This window comes from Rhincodon typus, chromosome 3 (genome assembly GCF_021869965.1).
Source record: "Rhincodon typus isolate 14 chromosome 3, sRhiTyp1.1, whole genome shotgun sequence".
NCBI classification, from domain to species: Eukaryota; Metazoa; Chordata; class Chondrichthyes; order Orectolobiformes; family Rhincodontidae; genus Rhincodon; species Rhincodon typus.
In genome coordinates, this window is record NC_063334.1 from 94,438,427 (window position 1) to 94,453,137 (window position 14,711).

General features: G+C 38.8%; 1 protein-coding gene across 1 annotated transcript; it reads left to right on the forward strand.

Moving 5' to 3' along the window:
• The first annotated feature begins 270 nt into the window (after nucleotides 1–270).
• Nucleotides 271–2,860, forward strand: LOC109921246 (cocaine- and amphetamine-regulated transcript protein). Its single transcript, XM_020521282.2, has 3 exons — nucleotides 271–428; nucleotides 890–973; nucleotides 2,488–2,860. The coding sequence occupies exons 1-3, from the start codon at nucleotides 288–290 to the stop codon at nucleotides 2,593–2,595; spliced, it is 333 nt and encodes a 110-aa protein (XP_020376871.1). The 5' UTR covers nucleotides 271–287; the 3' UTR covers nucleotides 2,596–2,860.
• The last annotated feature ends 11,851 nt before the right edge of the window (nucleotides 2,861–14,711 follow it).

Genomic DNA, 14,711 nt, shown 5'->3' on the forward strand with positions numbered 1-14,711 from the left:
GAATATATTACAGTGGTATTGAACAGTAATAATTCAACAGCTCCTTTCCCTGTTTCCCTCGAGATTTCTTTTCCTTCAATGAAGAATGAATGAAGGATTTTTCAAAAAGATTGTTTTCTTCTGTACTTCTTCAACGCCGAGAGCTGCGTTCCCTCTGACGTCAATGTTCTGATTGATTTTTCTGGGGACTTGTTTACTTGTGTCAAAACTGCCGTTTGCTATATAAAGGGCAGCCGAGTCAGAGTTTGGATCCGCTCTGTGGTGGCCAGACTCTGAGTTTCAGCACCATGGAGAGTACTCGCCTCTGCCTCCTCACTCTGCTGAGCGCTGCTCTGCTCGTCAACTCCAATTGCCAGGACTCAGAGCTGCAAGCCAGATCGATAGACCGTTACTCAGTCAAAGAAGACTCCTCTCAAGAAAAGGAACTGGTAAGCCATCAAAGATTGTCAAATTTTACTTTAAAAATTACAATTCATCTGTGCAAAGCTAGCACCAGTTACTTAATTTAACTCCAAAGCAACGTTTCACATTATGGTAACGCATTTGGTATTTGTGTAGCATTTTAAAATCTTTGGATACCGGGTTATTGGGATCCATTGAAATAAATGCTTCTCTTTAAACTGACACGTTATTTTGCTGAAAGATCCCAGCAAAAGTGAATTAAGTAAGTGTGAGGACAAATGTGTGCGAAAAGGCACACGGGATTTGTAGATATCTGACTGGGGTGGGGGATGGGGGCGTAGTGGAAAATGATCTACTAAGAACATTTCTGCTTTAACGTCGGTAAGGCTAGTTCATTCTGCTTGGACAAAACTCGCCTGCTCCGGAGAGCTTCTCCCGCCTTTTAAATGATTTAGTGCAAGAATATAAACTATTTGCTTTCACGCAGATTGAAGCTTTGCAGGAAGTTCTGGAGAAACTGAAAAGCAAGAGGATGCCAACCTACGAGAAAAAGTTTGGAATGGTCCCAATGGTAAGATTTTTAAAACAAGCAATGCAGAATTAAGTTGTACTTGTTTTAAATTTTAATGTCCATGATATACACAAACACAGAGCATAAGTTTCATTTTAGACTGATTAAATTGACAATATCTTTACCAATAGGATTGTTTCTTTATTCTTTATTCATTCACGGGATGAGGGTGTTGCTGGCTAGGCAACGTTTATTGCCCATCCCTAATTGCCCAGAGGGCGGTTAAGAGTCGACCACATTGGAGTCACATGTAGGCCAGACCAGGCAAGGATGACAGATTTTCTTCCCTAAAGGAGAACTAGATGTTTTTTTTTGACAATCGACAGTGGATTCATGGTCATCATTAGATTGTTAATTCCAGATTCTGGGCAATTGATGTGATCTGTATGATGACCTATCTGAGTTAAGACTTAAATGTATGAAATAAATTTTACATTTAATACTTTTGAAGCAAACAGATAAAAATTTTCATTTGCATCAAAGAAGTTTACGTACTGAGAAGTAGTTACAGTGGAACAGCTTGAAGCATCTATACTAATTAATGATCTGTAGCAGAATAACACAAATTATACCATTAATTATTAAATGATGCCAAAGATAAGGTAAGTGATGACACAGTCAAGAATTCCTATTAACCTATTTCCTACATTATCTTCGACAAAGGGGAAAATGCTGCACTATTTAAAGTGAAGCATATGTCTCATAATAATTTTATACCATCAATGATTTAGTAGAATAAACAAACAGGGCCAGTAAGCAACTGTACCAATAAAAGTAAAATGGTTACTGGAAATTTGATATAAAAACAGAGAATGCTGGAGAAACTCAGCAGGTCTAGCAATATTGTAGAGAGAGAAACAGTTGAAGTTTCAGGTCCAAAATGACTCCAGTTCAGAACTTACATAGCATACAAAACTGAACCATTTGGTTGAAGGGTATTTCAATCCTTGGTTTGTCCTGCATTAGTTAATCTCATTTAATCTCAGTGTGTTGGTTGCAGTATAACATTTTCTCAATGTCTATGGGTTAGAATTAGTAAAATTAAAAAAAAGATTTCATGCTCATGATTGCTATATGGTGACCACTTCTAGAAAGTGCTCAAATGTTGGCATCAGAAATGAGAGCAAGACTTATTTCAGGTGAAATGTGCTCAATGTTCATAACTTGTCAAGCCTCAATGTATAGGTTAAGGCAAAGCAGCCTGTCTAGCAAGATGCCAGAAGACTGCTGGCACTAGTTGTACCAGAATGAGTCACATACACCAGGAGTGAAATAGTTCAAATTAGAAAAATATATAGTTCTTCCCTTTTGACTGCTAGAACATTTTCTGACTTAAAATGAATGAATACTGTTCTGATTTATGAGATACATGGTATACTTGCCTGCATACAAAACCAATATTACTTGTTAGGAAAAATAATTAATTCAGATCAATTTTATTTTTTTGATTGAATTTTCAACTCATTTTTAATATTGCAACAGAATGGAATAACTTTTTAATCTTTTTTTAACAGTGTGATGCTGGGGAACAATGTGCTGTAAGGAAAGGAGCCAGAATTGGAAGACTCTGTGACTGCCCCAGAGGAACCTTCTGCAATTCATTCCTCTTGAAATGTTTGTAGAGAACAATGTCCAAATCCGAGTACTCATAATAAATATTGTTTTAAACGCGTTTAAAAACTTGAAAAGTCAATTTGGCCATTCAAACATATTCTATTTACATAAAAAAGGGACGGTGAAAATGCATGGACTTGCAATTCTACAGTCTTGTCTCTGTGGGAGGTAGTAAAGTATGTTTCCGGCATTGCTGTGATACTGTTGTGGACAGTTGCGTCTTTTTTCTTATGGTGAAAATGTTTCTGCCTGTATGAGTTAATGAGTTACAGATATTTCATGATATACTAAGTGTTTAATTTCCGGTCACAGAGAAGTGTGACTTGTATTTATAAAACTGTATTTTTGTATTTAGAATGCATTAAACCTACTAATAAAATCAATTCTAGGCATCCTTTTCCCTGTCAAAAGTTTCTTCATTCCAATCTTTTAACGTGAAACCAAGGAGCCAAGGTTTTATCCCAAATATCCATCATGGTAAAATGTTGATAATATGTGATATGTAAAAAACCACAAAAAAGAATACTATTTTGATTCAGAAAAGTATTAAAATTTCATGTGAACATTTATTAACCAGAAATCAGAAATAAGTTTGTATTCAAAACCAACTAACAAAGCACTACTTGCACACATTTGTACATCAGCATTTTGATTTGGCACTTGTATTGAAGTATATTTCATGTGCTATATTGATACAAGTATATGAAAAAAGTACACTTTTGATATTTTCACTCAAGCAAACATTATGAAAGATAAACATCACATTTTTGCTTATTAAAAATGTGTTTTGCCTTCTGATGCTCATTGAACTGCTGTACATTTGCAGTATTCACAGTTGTTACAATACATATTTTTGCTCTCCTGAACAATGCATTGGTCCACATTTAAACTGAATTTACTTTCTACTGACAAACGTTAGAGTGTGACCCTTTTAAGAAGTCTTCAAGTTGCAAATCTTTTGCCTGAAAATCACTTTAAAAGTTGTCTTGAAGTTAGTCAATTAAAAACCAATGGATAACTAGCAGCTAAAGAAGTTCTTCTATTTGATATGTTGCTTTTCACTCCATTCACTGCAAATATGTCACATTTTTAGTAATAGATATTGATTAGTAATTGCAATTTACATAACGTGAGAAATAGATGTACTTTATGGCTCATTCTTATCTCTTTGATAAGCATGAACCTAATCAGCACTGCAAGTACTCAAACTGTGTATCTATCACTGCAACAAAGACCTAAATTAATTCAATAATCCCATTCAATCAATGCTATCTTAGCTTCTGTCCTTCATGGGTCTTTCTTCAATAAAGAAATTTTTGCATTACAGCATTTCCTTGGATTTTGTTTTATAAATAATGTCCTAAGTGACTGAATATTAAGCAGTCAAATGTAATTTAAGATCATTACCTCTATATATGTTTACCCTAAGGTGCTTTAGGATATAATGAGATTTTAACCTAATGGGTAAAATACAACAGAACAATCAGTTGTTTTCTGTATCTGTGTAATAAATTTTGAATTTGCAAAATATTAGAAAGGCTCAGCACCAATTTATATAATTGAATAATAATGATAACAACTTCAGAATAGTAGGTAGCTTCATATCCAAGGCACAGATTTCTGGTATAGATGGATAGGACTTGTCATTAGTTAGTTGGATAGAAAGACAAATTATAGTTAATGGTTAATGCATGCATATAGATAGTTTTCCTTGGGTAAGTAGCCAGCTAACAATATATGACAGTGCATATTGACATATTATCCATCTTTTCATGCCTTAAAACAATAGTATCAGATACCTGAAGCAATGGTGTCTATAAGATAATTTATTATTTTAGGTAGTTTAGCCTCCTTTCATGTTGTACACAAACTTACCATTTGAAAAGAAAATTAAAAACTAAATAAAAATCTCATTAAGATAGAAAATAAACAACAAGCAGTAGGAAAAATATTATCCTGTTCCAAAGAAGTCGGTATCATAGGAGAGAGCTGGAATCATTGGAGGCTAGTGTCAGTGATTCATCTCTTTGCTATTTTAAACGAGAGTGTGGTTTTAGGCCATTTTTGGTTGTAATGTAGGAAGATGGATGCATATGGTCAAATTCAGCTTTGTTTAATTTTGAACACTGAAGATTTCACTGTTCAAAACCTTTGATATTGTTTATCCATTGTAGCGTACGGTATACGTACCAATGGCATCTATGGTTACAGAGAATTGAAATAACTTTGGGCTACTTTAGTGAATCCTTACTGTGGCACAAAATATGCTACTGGGTGCTTTGTCATCAGAACCTGCAAAGTGGGTAACTTGCAGTAAAAGGATCCCACTTTAAGAAAGATGTCAAGGCATGGTGGAGAAAACGTTCAGCAAGCCAACACAAGGAGTGAGGGTTTAATATGAAAGAGTAAAATAACAACATTTGCAGTAATTTATTTTTATATTAATGTTTAATTCACTGCCACATCGCTTCCATTCATTTTGAAAAAGGCCTGCACTTGTCTCTGAGAGTATTTCCATTTGTCTATTTTCCCTTTTTTTTTTAAACCATCTTTGCTTCCTATTTCCCCTCTTGTGTTTGATCAGATATGTTCTAAAACTTACTTTGAGAGCCACACCTCCTTCCTCAGCAACTCTATTTCCACCTGTAACTTAATCCACATGGATTCCACTGAAACTCCACCCTTCAGATCCACCCACATTTGCTGTGATGTGTCGAATTCATCAGATCACTGGATCTGAGATGAATACTCAAGGCTATTTACAAGTCTTTTAAACGCATTCTCGGATCCTCATTCTACAGCAGCACCAGCTCACGTCATCTCAAAACTGTCCCAGGTTTCATTGCATCCTCAACCTTATCCTGTTTTCGTCAACAGCTCTTGGTTATCAATGCCCATATGGATTTATCTTTCCTTCCACTTAGTCTGACATTATCCTTCCTTCCAAAGTCACCTTATGCCATCTTCACTCTATTCTCTCTGACCTTCTCATCTCTGACCTCAAATGCTTAATCGTCAGCTAAGGCATCAGTTTCAATACTTTATGCCTCACCTCAACAAATTTTGAGCTTGGCACAGTGCAGATCTCTTTTTCCATTGTTTTCACATCAGTGTCCACTTCTTTAGCGAGGAAACTGGCCTGTGCAAAATGGATTCTTTCTCTCACCTTCAGCATTCTAATTCCACCTTAAACACTCTCTCTGTTCTGTTTGATTTCTTCACTGCCAACTGGGCTGACATCCGATAACTCAATTTTACCATTGTGGTCACTCACTCAAACTTAACACTGTAAATGTGCAGGACTTCCTTCTCTGGGGTCCAGCTTGAACACTTGTTAAAACTGCTGAAAATGGAAGCACTGTTGTGACGTAGTAGATTTTATCACCTTTCAGAGGCTGAATGACAGTTTTCTGACCCACCTGGATCATGACTTTATGGCCTCGTTCAAAGTGTCATGGAGGGAAGTATAATTCCAAATGCTGAATGGAGGGAGGAGAAACAGATATTTCATGCTAGCATTAGCGACTGGAATGATGGATGACCTGTTGAGTGTGGAGGTGAGGACAAAGTGAATTCTCCAGCAATTCTAGGAGAGAGGAGAAGAGGTGTGAGCATTGGTATGGAATTTCGTAAGAAATAAGAGCAGGAGTAAGCCATTTGGCCCTTTCAAGCCAGCTCTGTCATTTAATAAGATCATGGCTGATCTGAAGGTGCCCTTAACTCCACTTTCCTGCTTGTATCTCATATGGGGTGGGGGTGGGGGGGTGAGGGGAGGGGGGGGGCGATGAAGCAATGGTATTATATTATGAGTATTATTGCTGGACTGTTAATCCAGAGACCCAGATAATATACTGAGAACCTGGGTTTGAATCCTGCCACAGCAGATGGTGAAATTTGAATTCAATAAAAATCAGGAATTAAATGTCTAATGATGACCGTGAACCTATTGTTGATTGTTGGGGAAAAGCTATCTAGTTCACTAATGTCGTTTAGAGCAGGAAACTGCCATCCTTACCTGGTCTGGTCCACATGTGATTCCAGACCCACAGCAATGTGGTTGACTCTCAACTGCCCTCTGGGCAATTAGGGATGGGCAATAAATGCTGCCTAGCCAACGATGCTCTCATCCTGTGAATGAATAAAAAAAACCCTTAACTTCATTGAAAAAAGAACTGTCTTTCTCATCCTTGATTATATTGAATCACACAGCCTCTAGGGATGAAAATGTCAAAATAACTTAGAACAATATCACTGTTTCAAATGCCTTCACAGTCGGTGTCCCTATACAGTAAGGACTGTAGTATTTCAAGAAGGCAGCTTACCACCACTTTTCCAGGGCAATTAGGGATGGGCAATAAATGCTGGTCTAACAAGTCATGCCTGAATTACTTGAATAAAGAAAAACTCAGCAGGTCTGGCAGCATCTGTGGGAGAGAAGCAGCTAATGTTTTGAGTCTGGTATGACACTTCTTCATAAATTCTGGTTCATTTTGGATTTCCAGCACCCACAATTTTCTGTATTTTTTTAAAATAAAGAAAACCCCTCTGGGAAAAGAAGTTCTTACACATCAGCAGTTGTGTGGGAAATGGGATGGAGTTGTTAATGGCTCTGTCAGCCGCAGTGGTGGAAAGAGGAAAGGAATCCTCCATTTTGTGTAAAATAGGAACTGGTTATGATTCAGCTAGGCCCACTTATATCTCATCTGGAGCCATCTTTTAGTTTTTTTTGTTTGTCCTAGTACTTCTACCTTTGCCTTGTGCCATCATTATTATTGTCATTTAATTAGGCATGTAAATAGATCTTCCCCTCACAGCTGCCCACCGCTGGAGTGCTGCATACAATTCTGATCACCCTGCTATAGGAAGGATGTTATGAAACTGGAAAGAGAGCAAAAAAATTTACAAGCATGTTACCGAGACTGGAGGGTTTGAGTTATAAGGAGAGGTTGGATAGGCTGGGAATTTTTACCCTGCAGCGTAGGAAGCTGATGGGTGATCTTATAGAGGTTTATAAAATCATGAGGGGCATGGATAAGACGAATAGGTGAGGTCTTTTTCCCAGGGTGACGGAGTCAAAAACTAGAGGGCATAGGGTTTAAGGCGAGAGAGGAGAGATTTAAAAGGGACCTGGGGGGTAAATTTTTCACAGACAAGGTGTTGCGTACATGGAACAATCTGCCAGAGGAAGTGGTAAAGGCTGGTACAATAACAACATTTAAAAGACACTTGAACAGGTACACTGATCAGGAAGTTTAGGGGGATATGGGCCAAACACAGGCAAATGGGACTAATTCTGTTCAGGAAGCTGGTCGGCATGGATGAGTTGGGCCAAAGAGTCAGTTTCTGTGCTGTATGACTCTATGACTCTAGTCTTATATTCTGTTCCTGTTTGTTCTCCTGTGCTGGTTTAAAACCTGTTGCAGCTCGAATTGAAAGTCATTTCTGCGTGGAAAAGGGCTTAACCTGCTGGATGTTTACAGCATTTTCTTTGCACTATTATGAAGGGCCTCTTTTCAATAAAACAGAGAAGGTTAAGAGGAGATTTGTTAAAGTTGTACGAACTTATGATGAATCTTTTGCTCACTAGGGTCTACGTCCCAAGAAAGTTTTATTTAGATCTTTGTGGCCAAATAGTTCTTTGGAAGGCTGCACGTCTCTTACAGATTTTTGAGGAAACATTTCAGTTTCTGACTAAAGATATAAAGCCCACCTACATTAATCAAACAGTATAGCCTCCATTAGTCAACTTCATCACTGTACCTAAATTACAATATTACGCAGAATGGCATTATACAAGCTATTTGGCCTATACAGTCCATGCCAGTGTTTATGCTCCAATTAAACCTCTTCCCATCTTTCTGTACCTAAATCTAGCATCATAATATCCATTCCTTTCTCCCTCATATGCTTATTAAGCTTCCCATTAAATTCAACCAACCTCTTTTTGTAGCAAATTCCACATCTTCAAATTCAAAGACACTTTGAATTCCCTATCATATTCCTTGGTAATCGTTTTATATTTACAACCTCTGGTTATGCTGTTCCTTACAATTTGAAACATTCTCTTTGCATCTTTTCCATCACAACCTTTCAGAATTTTAATGATCCCAGAGGTACTTGCCAGTCTCCATTCTTCAAGAGAAAAGAGGGGCAGCCTGTTGTTCCTTTGCTGAAATGAAAGCCGACACATTTCCGATATCGTTCTTGTAAATCATCTTTGTAAACCCCTCTCCCCATGCCTCTATATCCTTTTTAATGTGGCACCAAAACCACACACAATACTCTACAAAAGATTTAGAAGACCTGAACAAAGTCCAGAAAAGGCTCTAAACAAGGTTTGATATGGGTTTACCAAATCATCCCTACCTTTCAAGTTTTTTACTCAAGGAATAAAGCTTTTTGCTTTTTGCTGTCTCTGTGGCTTTGCTAATCTGTGGCCCACTGTGACTGCAGCTCACAGCTTTGCCACTATGGTGAGGCAGTTGGCTCACAATTCATATTCTTCTTCATGTAAACTGAAATAACTCCACAGAGGCCAGTATCCTGTCACCAAATCACCCTTTATTTACACGTGCATAATGCTCGACACTGGTCCAGCTTCCTGAGAGCCATCTCTCAGAGTGAACTAAACCTCTGACACTCCTGTTTATATCTGTCAGCCAGGGCTCCCTGATTGGACCAGATTAACAGCCCCAATCAGGGAGTTCATTTTCTAGGAGGTCCACCGGGCTGACCTCATTATAATCACTACATAAACAAGCAAACAAGAGCGGAGAGAGAAATATCTCGTTTCAGATATTGGCAGGATTTCTGCAGGTGCCAGGAGTAAAGTGACAGAACACATGTTCCACTTTGCAATATGCAAGCCCCATGCAATAACCTCCTTGATTCTATAAAAGAAAAGGTTTTCATTCTATTAATGTGTAGTTGATAATCCCAGTCACATTTTTATGCATTTCAGTGTCACGTACCCCAGGAAACTGCAATGCTAATTTAGTCATTCAGCAATTTTCCATTCTTGTCCTCTTGATGTGGAATTTTATATCCAGATTGTAACTAGGTTAAATGCTTGGCCCCAACAATCACAGCTGAGTCCAATAAAACCAGTGCAGACAGTAAGTTAATAAAAGGAACGAGGCCAAAAGGAATATCGAGGCTAATGTCAGTAACGAAGGTGGCATAGTGCAGATCATAGGAATTCTCAAATCCTACACCAGATGCCTGGATATACTATTTGGCAGTGCAAGACTCATAGACCACAATCAGTGAAGATAGACAACTGCACCTCTTCCACTGTAACGCTGAACACCGGAGCCCCCAAGGATGCGTTGTCAGCCCCCCGCAGTACTCCTTGTATTCCCACAACTGTGTAGCCAAATTCTGAACAAGCGCCATCTACAACTTTGCTGATGACACAACAACGAGTCAGAATACAGAAAGGAGATTGAGGACTTTGGTGTTGTGGTGCAATGATAAAAGCATCTCTCTCAATGTCAGCAAAACAAGAGAACTGATCATTGACTTCAGAAAGACAACCCCATCTGCATCAATGGACCGGAGGTTGAGAGCACCAAGTTCCTAGGAGTGATGATAACAAACAAACTGTCCTGAACTTCTCATGTAGATGTGATGGTCAAGAAGGTACAACAATGCCTCTTCTTCCTCAGGTGGCTCAGGAAATTTGGCATGTCCATAAGGTCCCTCACCAACTTCTACAGACGAACAAATGAAAGCAAACTGTCCGGGTGCATAACAGCCTGGTAACTGCTCTGCCCAGGACCATAAGAAACTACAGAAGGTGTGTGCACAGCCCAGACAATCACGGTAGCCAACTTTCCATCCATGGACTCCATTTACATGGCTCGTTGCCGCGAAAAATCTGCGAACATCATCAAGGACCCCTCTCACACCAGTAATGTTATCCCACAACCTCTTCCGTCAAGCTGAAGATACAGAAGCTTGAAAACATGCACCAACAGGTTCAAGAACATCTCCTTCCCTGCCATTATTAAACTGATAAATGGACTGTCTAACTTCAAATAATGTTGATTCTGTTAATGTTGATCTTGCTTCACCCCTTCCTGTGTAGTGTAACCTATGTGCCTTACTCTGTCCAGGCACGTTATGATCTGTATGTCCTTGCTTACTATGATGTGCCTCTACTGCTTGCAAACAAAGCTTTTCACTGTACTCCAGTACACATGACAATGAATCAAATCAAAACAAATCAAATCAAGACAGACAATCTGCATCTCTAGAATCATTGACGTTTGCTGATAATATCAATATTGCAAATTGAAGGGAATGATAGAAGGCTATCTTCTTCACAATATGAGGATCATTCAGAAGAAGCAGAGGAATATGATAAAACATCAAGCAGAGAAAAGAGTGCAACTGATGGTCCAGTCTTTCTTTAATCAAAGGATGACTTCATATCTGCATACTCACTCCAAAACCTTAGCAAAGTCTTTCACTGTCACACTTCTGACACGTTCCATCAGAAAATAAAGTATAAAGTTCCTCCACCAGCATCCTAATGCTCAGTCACACAAATAGGACACACTGTATTTACATGAGAGAAATAGATTTGCTGCAAAATAACTGCTATCTTAAACCATCCAATTTGCTTATTCTCCTGATACACTAATCCATGTTGTGCTCCCTGAGTAAAAAGAGGTTGAATGGTGAGCTAGGCACCTTAGAAGCCCAAAATGAAATGTATCTCAGGAAACAGGTTGTGCATTTTGATATGGAAAGAGTTAAGGTAATGATCAGACATGATATAATTGAATAGCAGAACAGACTTGAGGGGCTAAATGGCCTACTCCTGTTACTAGATTCTCAAGTTCCTTCAGTATTCCTCTTGCATCAAAATCATGTCAGAAGACTTTTAGACAGCAGGCTCATTACACTTCTTTAGAAAGATGGTATCATATGTGCCCATTCTGTTCTGACTATTGATTATGGGTATGGGCTAAACAGTTGGGAAGGCTGGAGGTGGTCCTGACTGCCTCTGCCTTCTCTCTCAAAATGTCTTGCATTACCCTCTGTGCTCAGCAGGCTTCCTCTGTTGGACCCCCCCCCACCAACTTCAGGCAGTTGCTGTCCTTTACTAACTGCAACTTAATTAAGCTTTCCTAAAATAACTAATTCATGCTCTGAGAGCAATCACTGTGGAATCATGTTGGCAATTTGCTAACTTTGCCAGTGGGGTAAGCACTCAACCCATGTTGACAAATGATGAAAAAGTTTGGATAAGACAAACGGCTGGAGAAATTCTTATAAGAGCGAAAGAGATTTAAAATGTGGAGGGGTGAGCTATTGGAATAGAGGTCCTGAATCCATCTGAAATATCTTCAGTGCATGACATTCCAAATGTAGGCACAATTTTTACTTCAATTTTTATGAATTCTCAAATAAATACTCAGAACACTAACAATACACCAATACTAACTCTGTGAAGTATGTAATTTTACCATTAAAATAAGCCTATTGATTCCATAATTTCAGTACTCATGAGCTGTCAAATCTTCCTCACGATTCTGCTGTTTATATCTGTTTCTTTTCTTTCAAAAGAGACAGGTAATTTTTAACGTACCTCGAGTGAGGAGTATCATGAGCATGACTCATCAAGGTGAAGTCAGCTGTCTCTCAGTTGTCTCTAGAAATATCCAGCATCTTAAAAAAGTTGCAAAAATCTTTGTAGGAGCAAAGAGAGTTCACGTTCAGTTCCTATCACTTTCATTCCTCTTTATTAGTAACAGGTCCATAGACAGTAAAAGAAATGCAGAGGAAATGTATTAAACATATGTATGAAATGAAGGCTGCAAATTTTGACTTTGTACCACTTGCAGTTTTGGTGTTACTGGTGCCATTAATGTATCCAAAGCATTTCTGTTCACTTCTGGTACAGTCTTTACCTGATGCCATCTCTTTGAGGGTGTAAACATGGATTTTGGAAATGTGCACTGGAAGTAAGCAGGGCACATAGCCTGTCTCATTATTTAAGGGGCTAACACTAATTTGATATGAGCTGTCATATTTTGAATACAATTTCAACCTATAGCAGAATAACAAAGGTCTTTTCCCTAGGGTGGGACAGTTCAAAACTAGAGGACATACCTTTAAGGTGAGAGAAGAAGGATTTAAAAGGGACCTGTGAGGCAACGTTTTCACATATAGAGTGGTTCATAAGTGGAATGAACTGCGAGAAGAAATGGTAGATGCAGGTTCAGTTATGACATTTAAAAAAACATTTGGACAGGTACATGAATAGGAAAGGTTTAGAGGGAAATGGGCCAACACAGGCAAATGGGACTAGTTTAGTTTGGGACTATGGTCAGTGCGGACGAGTTGGGCCAAAGGGTTTGTTTTCGTGCTGTATGATTCTATGACTGCAGCAGTTCAAGAGGTTAACTCACCACCACCTTCTCAAGGGCAACTTGGTGTGGGCAATAAATGCTGGCCCGGCCAGTGATGCCCACTTCCCACAAGTATATAAAAAAAATTGGCAGATGATATTTTGCTAACCTTGTCAGTGGGATAAGAATTCAGCCCCTGTTGACAAATAGTGAAATGTTTTTGTGGGGCGAATGGCCAGAGAAAGTCCTGCAGGAGGTAAAAGGAACCTAAGGGCCAAAGGACCTAACCATTTTTGTCCTTGTTTATGTTCTCCTTAAATATGTACAGCTGGACATGAATTCAGCAAAGTGAGAAACGTTACAGCATCAACAAACAACAGGTTAGATCATTTTACTTTCTACTGGCTCTGTATGAATTAATATAAGTGCTGAGTGTTTTGAAGAGTTGATTCTAGTTGCTGATATCTGCAGCGAGTGGAGCAACATATGATGAAGGCATTGGCTGTGACTACAAGGACTTTGGAACACCAATTGCTCTTAGGAATGGGTGTCGCAGAGGCAATCTTTCTTCAGCTGTAACAGGAGAAAGACATGGTTTGGACCAAGGCAGTAAATAGAAGAAAAGGTCTTCACAGAGGCTAGAGGTGGTGTGGGTGAAAGGCTTTCAGCAGGAAACCTTATCCAACTTTACTCTTCAGGAACAGTTCCCTTCCTCTCACGTATGCCAGTAGCTGTTTATGTATCTCCTGCGATTCATTAAGGAAGTACTGACAGAATGCTGCCATTGCTTGGAACCAGAGCTGCAGCCTCAGACCAGTTGAATGATAGTGCTGCCAGTGGCTGTAAAGGTGATTGTGACCATGAATTTCTTCATGTTAGCATATTTCCATGATGGTACAGGTAAGATATAGTACACTGTACATTGTAACAGCACTTAGGCACATGGAAAATTGTCATTAAGGAACATGATTAGTTGAGTTCTATATGAAATTATAGCGATGCAGTCCAGTGCAGAACATCCTAATGAATGGGAGCATGCCTGAGCAGGGGACTCGTGATCATACCTGACCAATACCACTGTTGTAGAATAAAGTTGAATGGAATTGTTGTTTGTGGAGGCATATATTTAGGAATGTAGACTGAAAGTAGCAAGAAGATTAATAATAGAGTGATGAGAAGTTGTGGGGCCATTGTGCAATGCAAATTTGGGGTTGTACTCATGGGAACTGGGGTTTGAGTTCGTTGTAGAGGGATTTTGTTGAGTTTTTGAGTTTGTTGTGGAGAGTCCTCCTATATTTCCATTGGAAAGGCTGAAGAATACCTTCCAAATATCTTCAGCTATTCTCAGGCTGGAGAAGTTCTGGCCCTTGTGCTTTAATTTTGAAGATTTTACTACACATTCTTGCATGTCAGTCCATGCCAGCAGGAAATGCTTCTAATAATTAGACTGACTTACACTTGTGAATTCACTTGTGGTCAGGTCATCATGCTGCCAAAATGCTGTGTGTAAAGAAAACAGAGGTGCAACGTTGTTATCTATATTATCAACTCTCATCTGAAACAGACTCTCTTATGATAATTGGTATGTCTACTAATTTCTAAAGTGTCAAATAATGAGCATAAAATCATATGGAACTTAAAAGTGCTGAAAAAATCTATTTGGCCCAATTCATCTCTTCTGGTGCTTGTGCTCTGCACAAGTTTCACCTCACCCAACAATGTATCTTCCTAATCCTTTCTCTCTACATGTACTTCTCTTGATT